At 37.3% G+C, this 17,765-nt stretch overlaps 1 protein-coding gene across 4 annotated transcripts in view; it reads right to left on the reverse strand.

Moving 5' to 3' along the window:
• Cep192 (centrosomal protein 192) overlaps window positions 1-17,765 on the reverse strand; it is an 80,143-nt gene that overhangs the window by 51,747 nt on the left and 10,631 nt on the right. For all 4 annotated transcript variants that reach the window (XM_028774282.1, XM_028774281.1, XM_028774279.1 and 1 more), the window contains exons 8-16: window positions 17,033-17,160; window positions 15,209-15,350; window positions 14,362-14,489; window positions 12,263-12,623; window positions 11,139-11,282; window positions 8,802-8,866; window positions 7,508-7,717; window positions 3,578-3,701; window positions 2,189-2,319 (exon numbers count right to left, since the gene is read on the reverse strand). In XM_028774282.1, the coding sequence (XP_028630115.1) occupies window positions 2,189-2,319; window positions 3,578-3,701; window positions 7,508-7,717; window positions 8,802-8,866; window positions 11,139-11,282; window positions 12,263-12,623; window positions 14,362-14,489; window positions 15,209-15,350; window positions 17,033-17,160 (1,433 nt within the window). The remainder of the gene's footprint in view (window positions 1-2,188; window positions 2,320-3,577; window positions 3,702-7,507; window positions 7,718-8,801; window positions 8,867-11,138; window positions 11,283-12,262; window positions 12,624-14,361; window positions 14,490-15,208; window positions 15,351-17,032; window positions 17,161-17,765) is intronic.

Here is a 17,765-nt window from a genome sequence, read left to right on the forward strand (position 1 = left end):
TTTAAGATTCAACCAACTATCATTCTTAGCATTAATGAAACAAAGAGGAAGACAATAGTTATAGAACAGGTATCTTCAAGTGAACAAAATGCATTTTCTTTTTCATTTTTTTTTTAAAGATTTATTTATTTTATACACATGAGTACACTGTAGCTGTCTTCAGACACACCAGAAGAGGGGATCTGATTCCATTACAGATGACTGTGAGCCACCATGTGGTTGCTGGGAATTGAACTCAGGACCTCTGGAAGAGCAATCAGTGCTCTTAATTGCTGAGCCATCTCTCCAGCCCCAAAATGCATTTTCAACTGAACAAATCCAGACACAATGAAGATGTCTTAATAAAATAAATGACTAAGAAAAATCTTGAACACACAACAAGCAACATAAAACCAATTACTTTAAAATCTGGAAAACTGGACTGGAAAGATGGCTTGGTGGATAAGAGCATAATTTATCTGACAAAAGACCCGAGTTCAGTTCCCACACCCATGTCAAGCGGTTCACAACTCCCTACAACTCCAAAGTCCAAGGGGTAGCACCCACACACATGTCTAGACCCTACCCTCAACATACACATAATTTAAAAAATAAATCATTAAAATAGTAAAACTAAAATTTTAAATCTGGAATATCTTATAAATGCTTAAAAACCTAAGTTTTTCCAAGTACATTGAACAGAGATGGGGATATCAATCAATAGAAGAATATTTGCCTAAGAATGTGTGGAGTCAGGGGTTCAATTCTCAGCAATAGCCAAAACAGGAAGGAGGAAGGGAGAGAAAAGCTTTGATACAGGTAGACTGGGAAGGATAAAGGGAAGAAACTGAGTAATGAAAATATGATGTACCAAAACATGGAATGAAAGACAAAACACTCCAGTTCCAGGAAATCTGACACCCTCACATCAATGCTCATAAAATAAAATTAAATAAGTAATTTAAAAATAAAAAATAGTGAAAAGGCTAATAAGCCAGGCGTGGTGGCTCCCATGTGACTTCACAGCATTAGGAAGGCTGAGACAGGAAGACTTACAGAAGTCCAAGCCCTGCCTGGACAACATAGTTCATCCAAGTCTATCTAGGGCTATACAGTAAAACCCTATCTTGAAGAAAAAAGTGGAGATAAGTCACAGACTGGAAGAAAATAGGTAAAACTTTCATGACTGGCCAAAGGATCCTACCAAAAAATATAAAGAAATCCAAGAAATGGAATTTCACAAAAGACACCACCTAAAAGACCAATAAAAGTATAAAAGTACTTAACTTCATTAACAATCAGAGGAATACAAATTAAAACAAGAAGTCCCACTACAGGGCTACTCAAATGGTTAGCAATACCACTCTGTCAAGAGAGGTCATATGTCAACACAAATTATTACAGACCACCAAGAGACAACTATATTGACTATGCCAAAGGAACTTCAGTGTAAGTCACAAACTTTATGTGTGAACCATCAGTTGCACTCAACAGAGACACACACAGAAGAGGGGTGGTGGAGTGGGTCAGCCAACAAGACAAAGTTACTAGGTTGTTTCAACACATCAAACAGCCCAAACATTCACTAACATTCATATAACAGAACACAGCACTCTAAGGAAAATGACTGTCTATAAATTCCTTTAGCAAGTAAAAACTGAAGCAAAAACAGTCAAAGAAAAAGAATGCATGCTGCATGTCTTTTATACAAAGTTAAAAATAGGCAAGAATTATAGTATTATAATACTATACCTAGTATTACTAGTTATTACTAGTGCACTAGTAATAAGTACTGTTTAGAAGAATTTTTTAAAAGAATTCTAAATTATTGACAATAACTCTATTTTTTTTCATTCTTTTTTTACTTTTCATGATTCTGGAAATAAACATTGACAGTCTGTCTACTGGCCAAGTCAAGAGGGACATCAGATGGCACAAAACAAAGAGTGCATGTACACACCTCAGGGTTCTTTCTTTTGATCTGGGACACACAAACTGTGATAATGTGTTCACTGTAAGTCTGTTTTATACATTCTTCTATATGTACATTATAAATTATTTTTTAAATGTTTCTCATTTAAAGGACACTGTAATAAAACTGAAGCCAGAAAAGTAAGGGCATATATTTTTCACAGATGACCTTGGTCCATCTTATCTGAAAACCATAATAAGATAATCTAAGGTATCCTTTAGGGAGAGCTTGAGCTACCTCTGTCTGGCTTCTGCTGGCAGTCAGTGTCATGTCATCTTCATCCACCTGGGAAGTTCTCTGCAGTTCTTCAGCCTTAAGTGTAACCGATCCTTCACTTAGCTGTGCCTGGGACTGTTCATTCAAGTCTCCTACAGGAAATAAACAATATTCAACTTAAAGACATGTGTTACCCCTTGGAAATAATCTGATAAGAAAGTACTTGTCAAAATTATAAAATGCCAAGGGGGGAAAAATATCTTTGTACTGTAAATGTTAAGTTGTCCTCAGTAAGAATGTTTAAATGACAGACATTTGGACAAAGGATAGGCTCTGAAGGAAGTCTGTGGATTTTGGTCTCCCCTAAATTATTTATATAAACTAATTTAATATTATTTGGGCTTCAAAAATTGATTTCAAAATTATATACTTTTTCAGAATGACAAAAAATGAACTACATCCTTCATCCTGTATTAGAACACAGACACATCCACACGTAGAGATGACTCAGTGGTTAAAAAGCACTGGCTGCTTTTTCAGAGAACCTGGATTAAATCCTTAGCAAACACACAGCAGCTCCACAGGCACTAGGTAGGCATGAACATGGTGCACAGATACACAGATAGGCAAAATATCCAGATACATACAATAAAATAATTCTTAAAAAAGGATGGAGCACTATTATTCAATAGAGCTTTTGGATTAGCAAAAAGGAATGGCTCAATAACTTAGCTAATGAACAAAGTGTAACTTAAAATATTTTCTATTAGCTGAGAGTGGTAGCACACACCTTTAGGATCTCTGAGTGCAAGGCCAGCCTGGTCTACAGAGTGAGTCCAGGGGAGCCAGGGTTACACAGAGAAACCCTGTCACAAAAAAAGAAAAAAATTCTATAGATATTGCAGGAATGTTATATGTAGTCTACTTTAAATTTCATAGCATCTCTAATTTCTATTATTCCTTTTTTTTTTTTTTTGGTTTTTCGAGACAGGGTTTCTCTGTATAGCCCGGGCTGTCCTGGAACTCACTCTGTAGACCAGGCTGGCCTCGAACTCAGAAATCCGCCTGCCTCTGCCTCCCGAGTGCTGGGATTAAAGGCGTGCGCCACCACCGCCCGGCTATTTCTATTATTCCTTAACAGTAATAATTTAATAAGCCTAATTTAACTAGGTCATTTTAAATTATTCACATTTGCTATAGTAGTTTATACAAAAATTTGGGTGGATTCTATCTCTCTTTTCTACTTTCAGTTGAAAAGGAGATGTGAAAATAAAAAAATAAAAAATCTACAACCCATGTGGGATGTTAAAAAGCAGTGTATAGTATACATCTTCACCCAGAGAACACGATCACACAATTACAAATTAAGACAGAAGTTCCTTCAAGTCTTTCATTTAATCCACTCACTACCTGAGGAGAAACCCTGGTGAAGACGAGTCGCTTCTTTCTCCAGATCATTTCTTGACACATCAGGTTTTATTAACGCAACAGGCTCTCTCTCCTCTGGTGATCTAATAAAATAACCAAATGATGGCTGCAAAAATAATTAAACACAAATTAATTTTCCTTAACTTCCAGCTACTTTGAAAAGCTCTAGATTACTTTATCTACTACAACTAAGACATCCCACATGACTTCATTCTTGACATGTAACTTCAGAAATCTAGAGGTGAACTTTAAAGCCCAGACAGAACCTGTGAGCTGCTTACCTATGATGGCACCTGTCTGCTCACGCAAAGACCTGAGCACTACATCCAACATGGGGAGAAGAGGTTTTGCTTCAGACAAAACCTTTTGTTTCTTCAGTCACAGCTATCATTTAGTCATTGTAACTGATGGTGTTAAGCGTTCCTAACAAGTCAAAAACAACTCAGAGGCAGCACTTCCATCAGTCCTTCAATAACTGTTATGAACACTCACTGTTTATTGGCATTGTTCTGAATAGGGCCTGGTAAAAATGTTGTAGAACTTAAATAATGCATATCTTGCTCTATATATAGATTAATCTGAAGAAAACACGCCTTGAAAATAAGCATACTCCCAGTGACTTTCATTAAGTTTCAGAAAGATCTAGGTTCAAGGAGCTTACTAAAGAGAACTGAATTTGCACTTTTCTTATGACTTTCATAGTGCAGATCTAAAATATGTCTTAAAGATTCTAGTTGACATTGATTTGGAAGCTTCTTCCCTGGATCCAGTAAGTTGAATATATGAAACTTCACAATGCCAAAACAAAATCTCTGAGTCAGACCTCTTTTCCCAAGATCTAATGCTATTTTCATCTATTTAGGAAGCAGTTCAGAGAGCAACACATGGTCGCACATACTTGTAATCCGAACACCCACTTAGGAGGCAAAGACAAATCTATGACTTCAAGGCCAGCTTGCTCTACAATTTTCAGGTTAGCCAGAGCTAGCTACATCCCCTATATTAAAAAAGCAAGAAAGGTTACGGGCGGTGGTGGCGCACGCCTTTAATCCAAACGTATATAATTTAAAAAAAAAAAGAAATATCTTTGCCCTTGTGCAAAAGGGCAATCCCTTAATTTTTCTCAGTAATGTTTAGTAGTTTTCAGTGAATATGTCTTAAATTTTTCTTGTTAAATTTATTCTCCAATGTTTTGTTCTCTGCACTGTTATTGTGACACAGTTATTTTAATAACTTAAACTTCCAAAGTCTATAGAAAGATCCTTTAATTTTTCATTGATTTGGTACACTTGACTACAGTCGCTTTAAGTTCTAGTAAAACTTTAAGGTTTTCACATAAAAATATGTCATCTAAGAATAAAGACTACTTTACTTCTTTCTTAAAAAAATAAATAAAACGATGGATCTACAAAAAAAAAAAAAGCAAGAAAGGAAGAAAGCAAGAAAATAAAAAATGTTCAGAGCCAAGTATAATGGCGCACAACTACAATTGAACACAGAGTAAAATGAAACAAGAAAACTACAAGTTCAAGGCCAGCCTGGGCTACATAGTGAGACACTGTCTTAAAAACAAGACAATACAAAAGGAATGGTTATTTTTCTATTTCTTTCATAGTCTCTAAAACCCCAATCCATCTACCTCTTTAAAGCATTTCATTTTTTAATTCACTACATGGATCAGATGGTTCAAAGCCATGATTTCATGTTTACGTTCTGAGGAGCTGGAGAAATGGTTCAGTAGTTAAAGTATATACCATTTTTGTGCAGGACCCAGGTTTGGTTCCCAGCTCACAACTGCCTATAACTCCAGCCCCAGGGTCTGACATCCCCTCCTGGCCCTACAGGCTCTATATGGATGTACACAAATCCATACACACAGACACATGCATACACGTAATTTTTTAAAATTAATTTAGGGACTGGAGAGATGGCTCAAGAGTTAAAAGGACTGACTGCTCCTCGAGAGGACCCAGGTTCAATTCCCTGCACCCTACATGACGGCTCTGCTCACAAGCTCATGTAACTTCAACTCCCCAGATCTAACTTCCTCTGACTTCCATGAGCACCATGCAACTGCACTGTGCACATACATATATAAAGCCAAATACTCAAACATAAAGTAAATAAATCTTCTTTAAAATGTTTTATGTTCTATTCAAGAAACTGATTTCATTATATTGGAGTGGGCCAAGGCCTATGTACTAAGGCCTAGTGAGCAGTGTGGCACTCCTGGACGGTGATGGAACCTTCAGAGGTGACACCTAATAGAAGGAAGTTGTGTCACTGAGTGCATGCCCTTGAAGGGGACATGAGGATCCCAGTCACTTCCTTCCTTGTTTCTCTCTCTTCCCCTCTGCCCTCTTTGCTCTGCTACCTCTCTTCCTTTTTTTCTCTCCCCTCCCTTCCCCCTAGCTCCCTCCTAGCTGCCAGGAGGTAGTTTCCTCTGCCACACTCTTATGATGCAAAGTGCTGATACAGGCTTAAAACAACAAAGCCAAACCACCGAGTGAAACCATAAATCAAAATAAGCCCCACTTTCTTTAAATGAATCTTAGCCATTTTACTATCATTTTACTAGGAAGCTAACACATGCTCTTAGTGAATTCAGCTTTAATAAACACTCTTCAATATAAATTTAACAAATTATGTTGCAACTCAAATTCACTATGTAGAATAAATCTTGATCCTTGCACCTTCGTGTTTCAACAGGTCACACTTGTCCCAGCTGTCACCCCCTCTCTTCCCACTGGCCAAGCCTCTGCCAACTGTGCCTCCTCTGTGTTTTACTGGCTTTCACCATTCAGGCTCCTAGCAAAGGTAGTGGCAATGTGGAATTGAACCTAAGCAACATGACCAAGTTATTCTCTGACTCCAAGGCCTTCCTGGAAGTTCAACTGAGATATCACCAATATCCTACCCCACTTGCCTTCGCCCTGGCCCCTCACATTAGTTCTATCTGCCTTTGATGAACCACTCTGATACCTGTCTCTGGGTCTCACACATATGGTTTTCTTTTACCAGGAACACTGTTCCTCTGGATCTCTGGATGGCTGCCTCCTTGTTCCATGTCATCCCTTCAGACAACATTCTAAACAGCAGAGTGAAGCCACTTTCTGCTCAGTCATTCCTTAGAACACTTACCACTACATGAACTGTTTGCATTTTTAAAATATGTATAACTATCACTTTTTTTTAAATCACAACATTCCAACATTTTAAAACACCTTGCAGATGCATGGAATAAATGAATACTAGAATTCTTCCTACCAATCAACCATATAATATCAAAAGTTACTCAGTGCATACCTGCATTAACTACTTCATATGTAGCAACACATTTCAATCTTACAAAATCCCACAAATAGCACTACACTTTAGAAATGGAGAAATTAGGGCATAGAAGACAAACTATTCAGTGTCATAGAGCTAGTTAAAAGGCAGAACCAGAACTGAAACCAGGTCTGACTAACCACAAATCCTAAGCTTTTAACCACCATTCTGCCACGTTCCCATTCTGTCTATGCTTTAAAATTGTTATATTCTAAATAGAACATCCTAACATTCAAAGTCAAAGAACCCTGGGATTGTGGCTATCCCCACAAAGACTCATGTTGAGGTTTGGTCCCCAAGATTATGAGATGGTAGGGCCTCTCAGAGGCTTTTGTTCTAAGAAGGATGTGCCCTTAGGAAGACATTAAGGTAGGTCTCAGAAAAGTCTCCAAGTAAAGGCAAAAGAGAGTTATTTAAAGTAAGTTTGGTTCTCTTCGATTTCTCTTACACACATCTCTTTCACGCATACCCATTTCCCCACTATGAGTTGCTACAACAGCTTATCCAGTCTTGGGGCTTGTGGTCCAGCGACACACAAGGAACATGGGTGTCTTTACCACTTTCAGCATATTTCATACTTACTCTTTTCACATTCTTACCACCACCAAGGCAACCAAGAGCTTCAGATCTTTGTGCAAAGAACTCTCCTAATGACAGGCGTAGATAACTGCCATCATCTTTATCGAAATCTGATGTGCCAAGAGATTTTCTCAATAAATAGTAATTAACTGTCGTTACCCAAGATGTATCTCCAAGTGCCACTGAAGTGTTCTGAACATCTATTTTTTCATCCTAGAAAAAATAAAGTTATTGTTTCATTTTTTTTCCTCAACAAGGCTTCTCTTTGTCTTTCTAAAGTGTGAAAGTAAAATTAAAAGAACTGGAAAAACTTAAAAACTAACTTTTTCAAAACATGGTATAAAACATTTAGATAAACTTAAGGATGAATAACTACTGAAGTCTAAAGAAGAACTCATTTTTGTATACGTGTTACAATATGTACTGTCTGAAATAAGTTTCTTAAACACTGTAACAAATTAGAAAATACACATCTTTACCACATACAATAGGATTACCTTCTATAAACCCTATTTTTTTAAATCACAGAGACATCCATGGAAATTTTAGAAACAATTTTAAGTAAGTTAAAGGTAAGTTTAGGGGCTAGAGTTAATGGCTCAGTGGTCAAGAGTGTGAAGTATTTCCTATAGAGGACCCAAAAACTATTCCCAGCACCCACATCTATCAGATGGTTCATAATTGCTTGTAATTATAGCTCCAGAGAAATCTGGTACCATTTTGTCTCTGCAGTGACCTATTTAAGCATATATTCACATATCTAAAAATAATTTTATTTAATTCTTTTTTAAAAATTTAGGCCACTAGTCTGACAATGACAACATCATCTTGGTCCCCAAGGCACATGGGTAGAAGAAAATCAACTCCCAAAAGTTGTCCTCTGATCTCTATACATGTGCCAGCCATCACATGCTGGCCCCAAGCATCCCCACCACAGGCACACAATAAATAAACAAGTGTGGACCTTTAAAAACAAAGATACAGTTACTGTTTGGTTGTTATGGCTAGTATGTGCAGCACTGGAAATGAAGGGCAGGGTTTAATGTACCAGGCAACTACTATGCCTGTAACCTACATTCTCTTATAAAGATATGTTTTAGTATATCACTTTTAGGCTAATAACTTAGGACAAAAAAGTTAAAGTTGCCATAACATGAAGAAAAAAAAAATGTGAAGTAATTCTATACTAACTGCTGGGGGTGGGGGGGTGGGGAGGGGTGGGACATGGAGTTTTTTGTCTAAATATGAATTAATACAAGAAAAAATTAAATTTAGGTTGGAACAAGTAATTTCAAACCTGTATAAATGGATGTTCTTTATTGAATTCTTCTTCATCTTTTGCAATTAAATCCAATGCTTCAGCTTAAAGAAAAACAACTTTATATAATTACATTTATATTAGCACACACGAAAAGCAAATTTAAAAAATGAAATAATAAGAAAACACTTTGTCATGGGGACGAGTGCATATGTGGAGGAGGTGTACCTCTGCAGGTGTACCTGTCAGCTCTAGAGGCCACAAGTTAACTTCAAGTGTCTTCCTCTAGTGCTTCAAGTCTTATTTTTGAGAAAAGTCTCTGTTTTTCAGTGTCCTGTCAAGCTCCTAGCATCTGCCCATTTTACCCCAGCCCTCAAAGGGGTTACAAGAGCATAGCACTAGCACCTTCCCACGAGTCTTTACATGAATACTGGGAATCAGAACGCAGGCCCTCCTGCTTGTACAGCAAGCACTTTTATCCATTAAGCCAACTCCCTAGTTCATGAAATACACATTTTTTTAAGTATGTAAAACTTCCATTGACACAATTTATACAATTATATTAAGTATGTAAGGTTGTCAAATTTCCATTAAAACATACACTACCATGACTGACTGATCTCAGTTGTGAAAATTTGCCCTAGTTGATTGTTGGAAAGTATTTACACATAATTCCAATTAAGTGCAATCATGATAGCATGTGCCTAGAGTCCCAGCCATTCAGGAAGCTGAGGTAAGAGAACCAATTGAGCCCAGGGGCATGAGCCCAACCTGGTTAATAGCAAGATTTCTATCCATTTATAAGAAATATTCCAGACTCAGGAAATTGCTAAGTGGGTAAAGCACTTCCCATGTAAGCAGGAAGACCTAAGTTCAAATCCCAAATACCCATATAAAAGCCAGACACAGTAGCACACATGCTTATAACCCCTATATCCTGCAGGAACATATAAGAATCTGAAAGCTCATGGGCCCGTTCAGCAGTGAATAAGAGGATAAGAGAAAACCTTATCTAAATTTAAAAAAAGGATAAAGTTAAGGACAAATATCTGAGGTTGTCCTGATCCCAAACACGATGCACAAGATGCAACCATCTGTCTACCTGCATAAGAGCACACACACAACAATGCAATATTCACACACACACAAAAAAAAAAAAAAAAAAAACTCATTCTTTAAATTAAGCAAGGCTACAATTAATTTTAGTTTTAAAAAGTTGAGTACACACAAATTAAGAATTTTGTCTGGCAGGGTGTGATGACATAGCCTTGAATACCAGCATGAGGAAGGCAGAAGCAGGTAGGCCTCTGTGAGTTTGCAGCCAGCCTGGTCTACATACTGAGTTCTAGGAGTCAGAGCTATGTAGAAAGAACCTGTCTCAATGTCTCAAAGAGCCAACCAAAAAAAAAAAAAAAAAAAAAAGGAAAGAAAAGAAAAGAAATCTGTCTAGAGCTGGAGAGCTGGCTCAGTGGTTAACAGCATGCACTACTCTTCCAGGGGACCAGAGTTCAATCCTCTATCAGGTGACTCACAGCCACCTGTAAGTCCAGCTTCAAATGAGATCCAATTCCTCTATAGGCACCTGCACTCAAGTGTATATACCTATACAGACATACACAGAATTTTTAAAGTAACAAAAATAAATCTTTAAGAAAAGAAAGAAAGAAAAGCTGTCTATGTATACACAGGCTTTGATCTGACTGAAATGTCTCTCTACAAGTTAGTTACTAGAATTTCCAGGTACTTGTTTGGTCAGAACTATATTAGACTCAGAGAGTCCCATACCCCAAAACAAACAGGAAACAGGCAGTCCTCTCCTATCTGACCTTAAAGATCCTCATGAGTATCTTTGTTCTCATGGGAGTGCAGGGGTGCCTGAGAACACATCCTAGTCTATACCCCAGGAGCCACAGCACTAGAGTGCAGAGCTCCGCCTGAGGGGATTTTAAACATACATGAGACCAGAGTCAGGCCTGCTCATCTGTGGTCCAGACCTCAGGATTGTGAAGAAAGGTGAAGATTCACGGAAGGTGAAGAGTGAATCAGAAGGGCAATGTCCTAAAGGGCTAACCTAAAATAATGATCTTCTCATTTGCCTCTTGACTTTTCCACTGGTTAAACACTAAAATAGTCCCATGCCGTCCCCAAAAGTTTACTTGTTAGAACAACAAAAAGAAGTGATGTAAAACCTCATCTGTGTTTCCTTCTACCAAACCTTGTAACTGTTTGCTACATCTTTTATTTTAAAGAACTTACAGAATGCAATTGTATTTCAGAAGGGATTTTATATGACTGACCAATACAAGCCAACTAGATTCAAAATATCATCATAAACAATGAGTCTGGCACAATAAAAGTGGTTATCTCCATACTTACAACCAGATCTGAAGTCTTCATTCATTTCATTATTTGGAGACATCTGTAAATCTTGATGATCAATAAAAGATGTGTAGTAGGCAAGGTCAGTGACCCATTTGCCGTCCTCATTTTGGTAGACTACATTCTGTGAGAGATCTATTTCTAAAGAGTAAATACCAAAACCATTGAATGATGCATGTAACAACTAACTTACTTAACAATGGTGTTGAAGTCTGCTCAAAATCAGTTTAAAAAGGAAAATCCATTTCTCCAAAAAGGGAAATGCCTTTGATGGCAACAAGACAAACTCAGTCACAAGTTTATGAGGTCTAATGGGGAAAAAGGAAGGTACATTTGCACTAGCTGTCTGCTTAACATTATTATTTCTGAGCAACAATCATGCAATACTAGTATATTTTTAAAATCTTTAAAATCCATACTAACATATAGAGGAGCTCATGGGGTCCTGCCCCACACAGGGGAATTTCTGGCATTCAAGGGCTGATGGGGGGAGAGAAATTTTTCTTTAGTAATGTAATTACTAGGGAGTTGAGACACCAGAGGACAGGCTCACAACCAACCTTACCAGCTCTGATTAAACCCTGAGGAACACAAAACAAAAACAAATAAGACATGAAGGTGGGATAGGGACCTGGTGGGAGGAGTTTGTAGGTAAAGAAGGTAAGAGAGGGTTGAGGGACAAATGTGACCAATGTATTACATGGTTGTTTAGCTTAGGGGTTTTGTGGAACTCCTAACAATGAGAGTGGGGGCTGTCTCTGACTCTTTTCCTGCTTTTGGGACCCTTTTCCTCCTATGGGTTACCCTATCCAGCCCTGATATGAAGGTTTGTGCCCAGTATTGTACCTTCTTATACCATGCTCAGCTGACATCCCTGGAGGCCTGCTCTTTTCTGAAGGGAAATGAGAAATGGACCTGGAGGGGGGCGACTGGGAGATGAAGGGAGGGGAGGCTGTGCTCAGAATGTATTGTTTATGAATAAAAAAAGAAATTGTTAAAGAATATTTTTTCAATCCATAAAAACATTTAAATACTTCAACATAAATAGAGTTCTATGTGGAAGCTTAGCCTAAACATCTTACACTTCTTTAATTCTATTTAAAATGAAATAGGCTACTTACTGTCATTAGTCTTTGCACCAGACTCATAAAATTCACATGCTCTCCTTTCACAGGTTGGTGACCAAAGAGTATCAGAAGAATTAACTCCATTGTCACCATTAGTCTTCGAAGACGCAAGGTTCCCATGTTTTTGAATAACCACTGTAGGAGTCTCTGTATTTAAGCATCTATCCACATTCAGAACTGTTTCTAAATCTGAAGCCAAATGCTGATTTTGGTGAGGAGATTCTGAATTCTGGTTGATGTAGTCAGCTGGGTCAAAGCCCCCTTTTGTTTCATTTGAACTGTGGCTACACGTAGATCTGAGTGTCTCATCCACAGCATGCGGCCTCTTCACCACAATATCCTCTCCTCCACATTTCTTTAAGAAGTATTAATGGAACAACAATAAGTTTTGTTTTTCACACTCATTTTGACATTTAATGGACAAAGCAATGTAACTGCTATAAAATGCTTATTATATAAATAAATGGCCTATATAGTATTCAGTATATCCTGGACTATGTATGAACTAAAGCTAAGAAATTTGCCAAAACCCAATTTAAAATGTGCTCAGACTCAAGTTTGTTCACAGATGAATAGTGGGGATAAAAAGTTATCAACTTGGTTATTATAATTTAGAAAGTTAAAATAAAGGAGAGAAGGATGTGTGTGAATGGACAATACTAATGTGCCTTATCAACTGAGGCCCAAATGAACTAGAAGAATTCAGAAGTTTTTTAATCTCTTTAAAGAAGATAGTGTCTGCCAATATACTGTCAGAAAGCCTCAAAGTAAGAAGCTCAGGACCAAAGCATCCAAGATTTGGTATCTTGTCACTTACCCAACTTGTCCTACAACTCAAACACCAATGCACTGCTCCGAAGAGAAAACACACTAAGAAAGGGAGTTGGAGGCAGCGGAACATGCTGAACTTTTAGCCAACAGAATGAAGAAAGCCAAAGAAAGACAGCAGGAATCAACTGCCAAGAGATAGATGCTAGCCTTCCTTATTCAAAGTGCAGTCAAAAATAAGTCTTTAAGAATAACAAATAAATAACCAGACCTTAAAAAAATATGGTCATACCAATTACACACATCAACGGACTTATAAACCAAAAGCAGGCCTCTCTGTCAATCACAAGGCAGAACTGTAAATTATACATTTGTAATTACCAATAAAAGTCTCTACAAAAGCAAGCCCATTAGTGTAACAAGCTGCATAAAACTAGTATAAATAAAAGCCTTCAAGTGAGCCAGGTGGCAGGGTGCTACATGCCTTTAACTCCAGCCTTCAGGAGGCAGAGGTAGATGGATCTCTGAGATCAAGGCCAGCCTAGTCTAAATTTTTTGAGTTCCAAGACAGCCAGGACTATTTATTTGAAAAAAAAAAAAAAAAAAAGCCCTCCAGTGAAATACTGCATCTCCTCAAACTACTTGTCAAAATAGCCCTTCTTTAAGCAGCTTTGTTAGATCTAGAGGGCAAGTTATTAATACTGCCTTAGACTGGTAAGTCGATTTCAGTCTAGGTGAGGGAAGGAGGGGAAGAGAGCCAGGCTAGACAGACACATACAAACAAACAGACAAAAAAAGAGTCAGAAATGCCTACCATGTTTCAAGACAGGAAAAATCAGGTGGCATCAGAACAAAAAGAAAAGTCTAACATGAAAACATCCTTGAGAAAGGTTTTGGGTTTTTTGTTTGTTTCTTTTTAATTTTGTTTTTAAACAGGTTCCCATGTATCGCATGCAGGTGTGAACTCAGCTATATAGTTGAGTTAACTTTCATGTTTTAACCCTCTTGCACCTGTCCAAATGCAGGAATTAAATGCATAGATCACCACACCCAGCTATGTGCTTTATTAAATGACTACATACTAGGCTAAAGAACTTTTCAAATGAGTAACTAAATGCATGACTTCAGATGCTTAAAACCAAAAAAATTCTACACAAGTGTATAATAGTGATGCCAATAATACATACAATCAAACACAAAACATAGGAATAATAATTTTATATTTCTCCTGTATTTTTCAGAGGTCAACAATTTCTTCTGAAAATCTGGTATCATACAAACGTGAGAGATTACTAGGAAGTTAGGTAAAATGTTCACCAACTTACTCTGCTTTGATCTGAAACAATATCCTTCATATTTCGTGCCCCTTCCTTCTCAGTTCTCCAGGTATGAGAGTAAAGAGATAACACATTATCTACCTGCTTTTTATGATCTACAGTACCTACACAGCCACCTGAAAATAAGGAAAAAGGGTTAATGGAACAGTATCAAAGTCTAGGTAGACTAATGCAATAACCGTCTTCCTAGTTATTACTTAGTATTCATATGACAAATTCTGCAGATTGGAAACAAGTGAAAACAAGCACAATAAGGGGTGAACATGAGAAGGCTGGCTGCATACAGAGGGCTGATCTCTCATTCTCCAAGGTCTGAATCGGACACAATCATTTAAAATGGCCACCTAAGAACATGCTACTGAATTTCTACCAGTACCATGCAGACATGATTACAATTATTTCTAATGTCATTATATACACAAAACCGTTAAAAAAAATTGATGACTGCAGTTTCACATTAACATATAATACAAAACCATTCAGAAACAAATTTAACCAGGAAGCAACTGACCTCTTGCTCAGGCATTAAAACTCTTTTCAAAGTTTTTGGGCTAAAGATTCAAAAGGAAAATGAAAATAAACTGAAAACTAATCACGACAAAGGTTTTTTTTTTCCTAAAAAGGTAAACTCAAACCCAAATTTAAGAACAAAGGAGAGCCAGACATGGCAGCCCATTCCTAAACTTTCAGTAGTCAGTAGTCTAGGCTGAAAGACTACAATGAGGTGAAGTCCATCTGGAGTACACAGTAAGATCCAGGCCAGCCTAGGGTACTATATGAAATCTTGGGTCAAACAAATCAAAAAAGGAAAAAAAAATCATATTTCAACACTTACTAGTCCCTGGCAGACAACCATGGCCTTCCTCAGACTCTGTGTCAGTAGTAGGAGAATTTCCTGAAGTACATGCACCATGAGGAACCAGAGGACTGTTATTTTCTGATTGAAATTCACAGTTTAAGATACTGTTTTCATTTGCCTGTTAAGAAAATATCCTCTTTTAAATTAAAAAAGAACATTTTGAGGAAAACAGAATGTCTGCCTTACTGACGGATGCTAGACAGACAATAAGAAAGAATCAGAAACACCACCATGGCAAACACCAGTGTTTAGTGCTTAATTCCAGGAAGCTTTAGCACTTTGTGAAGCCTTGCTTGAGACAGGATGTTTACAAGGCCTTGATGTGTCATCCCACAGATGATTTAATCACAAAGAAAAAAAATCATCCGCATCAGAGACATGAGCAACGGCATTACTAAAGAGCACCCATGGGAAAGCCAATGCCAGACAGAACAATGGCAGAAGCACAGATACATCCACTGCTGTGAGGCAGTGCATGCACAGCAGCCATGTTTAACCAGCTTACTCATGAGGAAAATGGATCACTAAAGTTCTTGCCAAATGTCTAACTTATTCTAATTAGGGGATATAGTAATCAGAAGTTTTCTAAAATGTATAAAATGCTTAACGCATGAATGAACTGCAAGTTAAAATAAAGAAACCCAATAACCACAGATCATAAAACACTTGATTAAACTATGAATCACGAACAGTAAAAATAAAGAATATTTTAGAGATAACTGAGCAAATTTGAATATAGTCATTAATTTAATCCAATGTATCAGAGGCTGGAGAGATGGATCAATGGTGAAGAGCTATTCTCAAGAATTTAGGTTTGGGGCTAAGAGAGATGGCTCAGTGGTTAAGAGCACTGACTGCTCTTCCAAAGGTCCTGAGTTCAATTCCCGGAAACCACATGGTGGCTCACAACCATCTGTAATGGAATCCAATGCCCTCTTCTAGTGTGTCTGAAGACAGCAAAATGTACTCATATATATAAAATAAATAAATCTTTAAAAAAAGAAAAAGAAAAAAGAATTTGGGTTTGGTTCTAGCACCCATATAGTGGTTCACAACCATTTGAAATTGCAATCACAAGAGATCTGACACCCTATCCTGGCCTTCGAGTGCATGCAAGTAGTCTAGACATACATGCAAGTAAAACATCCATATGAATAAAATGTATTTTAATTTTAAACTACTGTATCAAAGGTATATTATAATAGCATGTGGCTATGTTGGAAAATGTTCTTATTCATTGGTGATAAATTTTAGTGTATAGTCATAAATCATTTGCTATTTGTTTTCAAATGATCCAGAGAGAAAAAAATGCTATGGCAACAAGATGTTAACTGCTTAATGCAGAAAAAGGATGCCCATTGACTACATTTTCTTGTCTTCTTGCATGTAACCCATGCTGGCCTTGAAATCCTATCCTCCTGGACAAGCTTCTTGAGTGCTGGAATTCTTAACCTCCTTTTTTACTTTTTTAAGTGAGACCAAAGTAAGAGAAAATAGAGAAGAAAATCAATTTTTTTCATCAGTTTGAAGTCCACAGGAAAGCCATAGACTTAAGTTTATAACATTAACATAAAATGAATCAGGTGTGGTGGCAGGAAACTCTAATCCTAGCAACTGGGGAGGTGGAGGCAGATGGATGAGAAGATCAAGGTGAGTTGTAGGTCAGCCTGGTCTACATGAAATCATATCTCAAAACAAAACACAAAAAAATCTAATAAGACAGTGATTTACAAGGTCAAAGTTCTTTATAAAAACAAACAAAAACAAAAGACTAGAACATACTTGACTGGGATCACTTACAGGGAACTTAAAATCATTCTCTGGTGACTCCTGTCCTCCTGCTTCATATATCATCCCTGGAATGGCTAGTTGTTCAAAATATGCTTCTAAATGATCATCATAAAATTCTTCATCATTAATATCATCATCTATTGATAAAGTAGAATGAAAAATAAGGTAGGTTTTCAAGTAAAAACTGAACTACACATAATTTTTAATCATAAAGGCTGATAAAACATGGCAGGGTAGTGGATGACATAATTTTATTTTTATGGCAAGCATAAGAAAACTATCATAAAGCCAGATGAGTTCGTGTATACCTGTAAATTCCTAGCACTTAGAATGTAGGAACAGGGCTGGAGAGGTGGCTCAGCAGTTAAGAGCACTGGCTGCTCTTCCAGAGGACCCAGGTTCAATTTCCAGCACCCACATAGAAGTTCACAATCCTTTGTAACTTTTGTTCCAGAGGATCTGACACCCTCAAATACATATACATGCAGGCAAAACACTAATGTACATTAAATAATAAATGAAAGAAAGGAAGGAAACATGGAAGAAAAGAAAGTAAGTAGGAAGAACAGAAAATGTTTGCAAAGTTTGCAAAATCAAGGCCACCCTGGTCTACAGAGCAAGTTTCAAGACAGTTATAGTTATGAGCGTCTGAAAGAAAGAAAGAAAGAAAGAAAGAAAGAAAGAAAGAAAGAAAGAAAGAAAGAAGGAAGGAAGGAAGGAAGGAAGGAAGGAAGGAAGGAAG

This window comes from Grammomys surdaster, unplaced genomic scaffold (assembly GCF_004785775.1).
Source record: "Grammomys surdaster isolate TR1022 unplaced genomic scaffold, NIH_TR_1.0 239, whole genome shotgun sequence".
NCBI classification, from domain to species: domain Eukaryota; kingdom Metazoa; phylum Chordata; class Mammalia; order Rodentia; family Muridae; genus Grammomys; species Grammomys surdaster.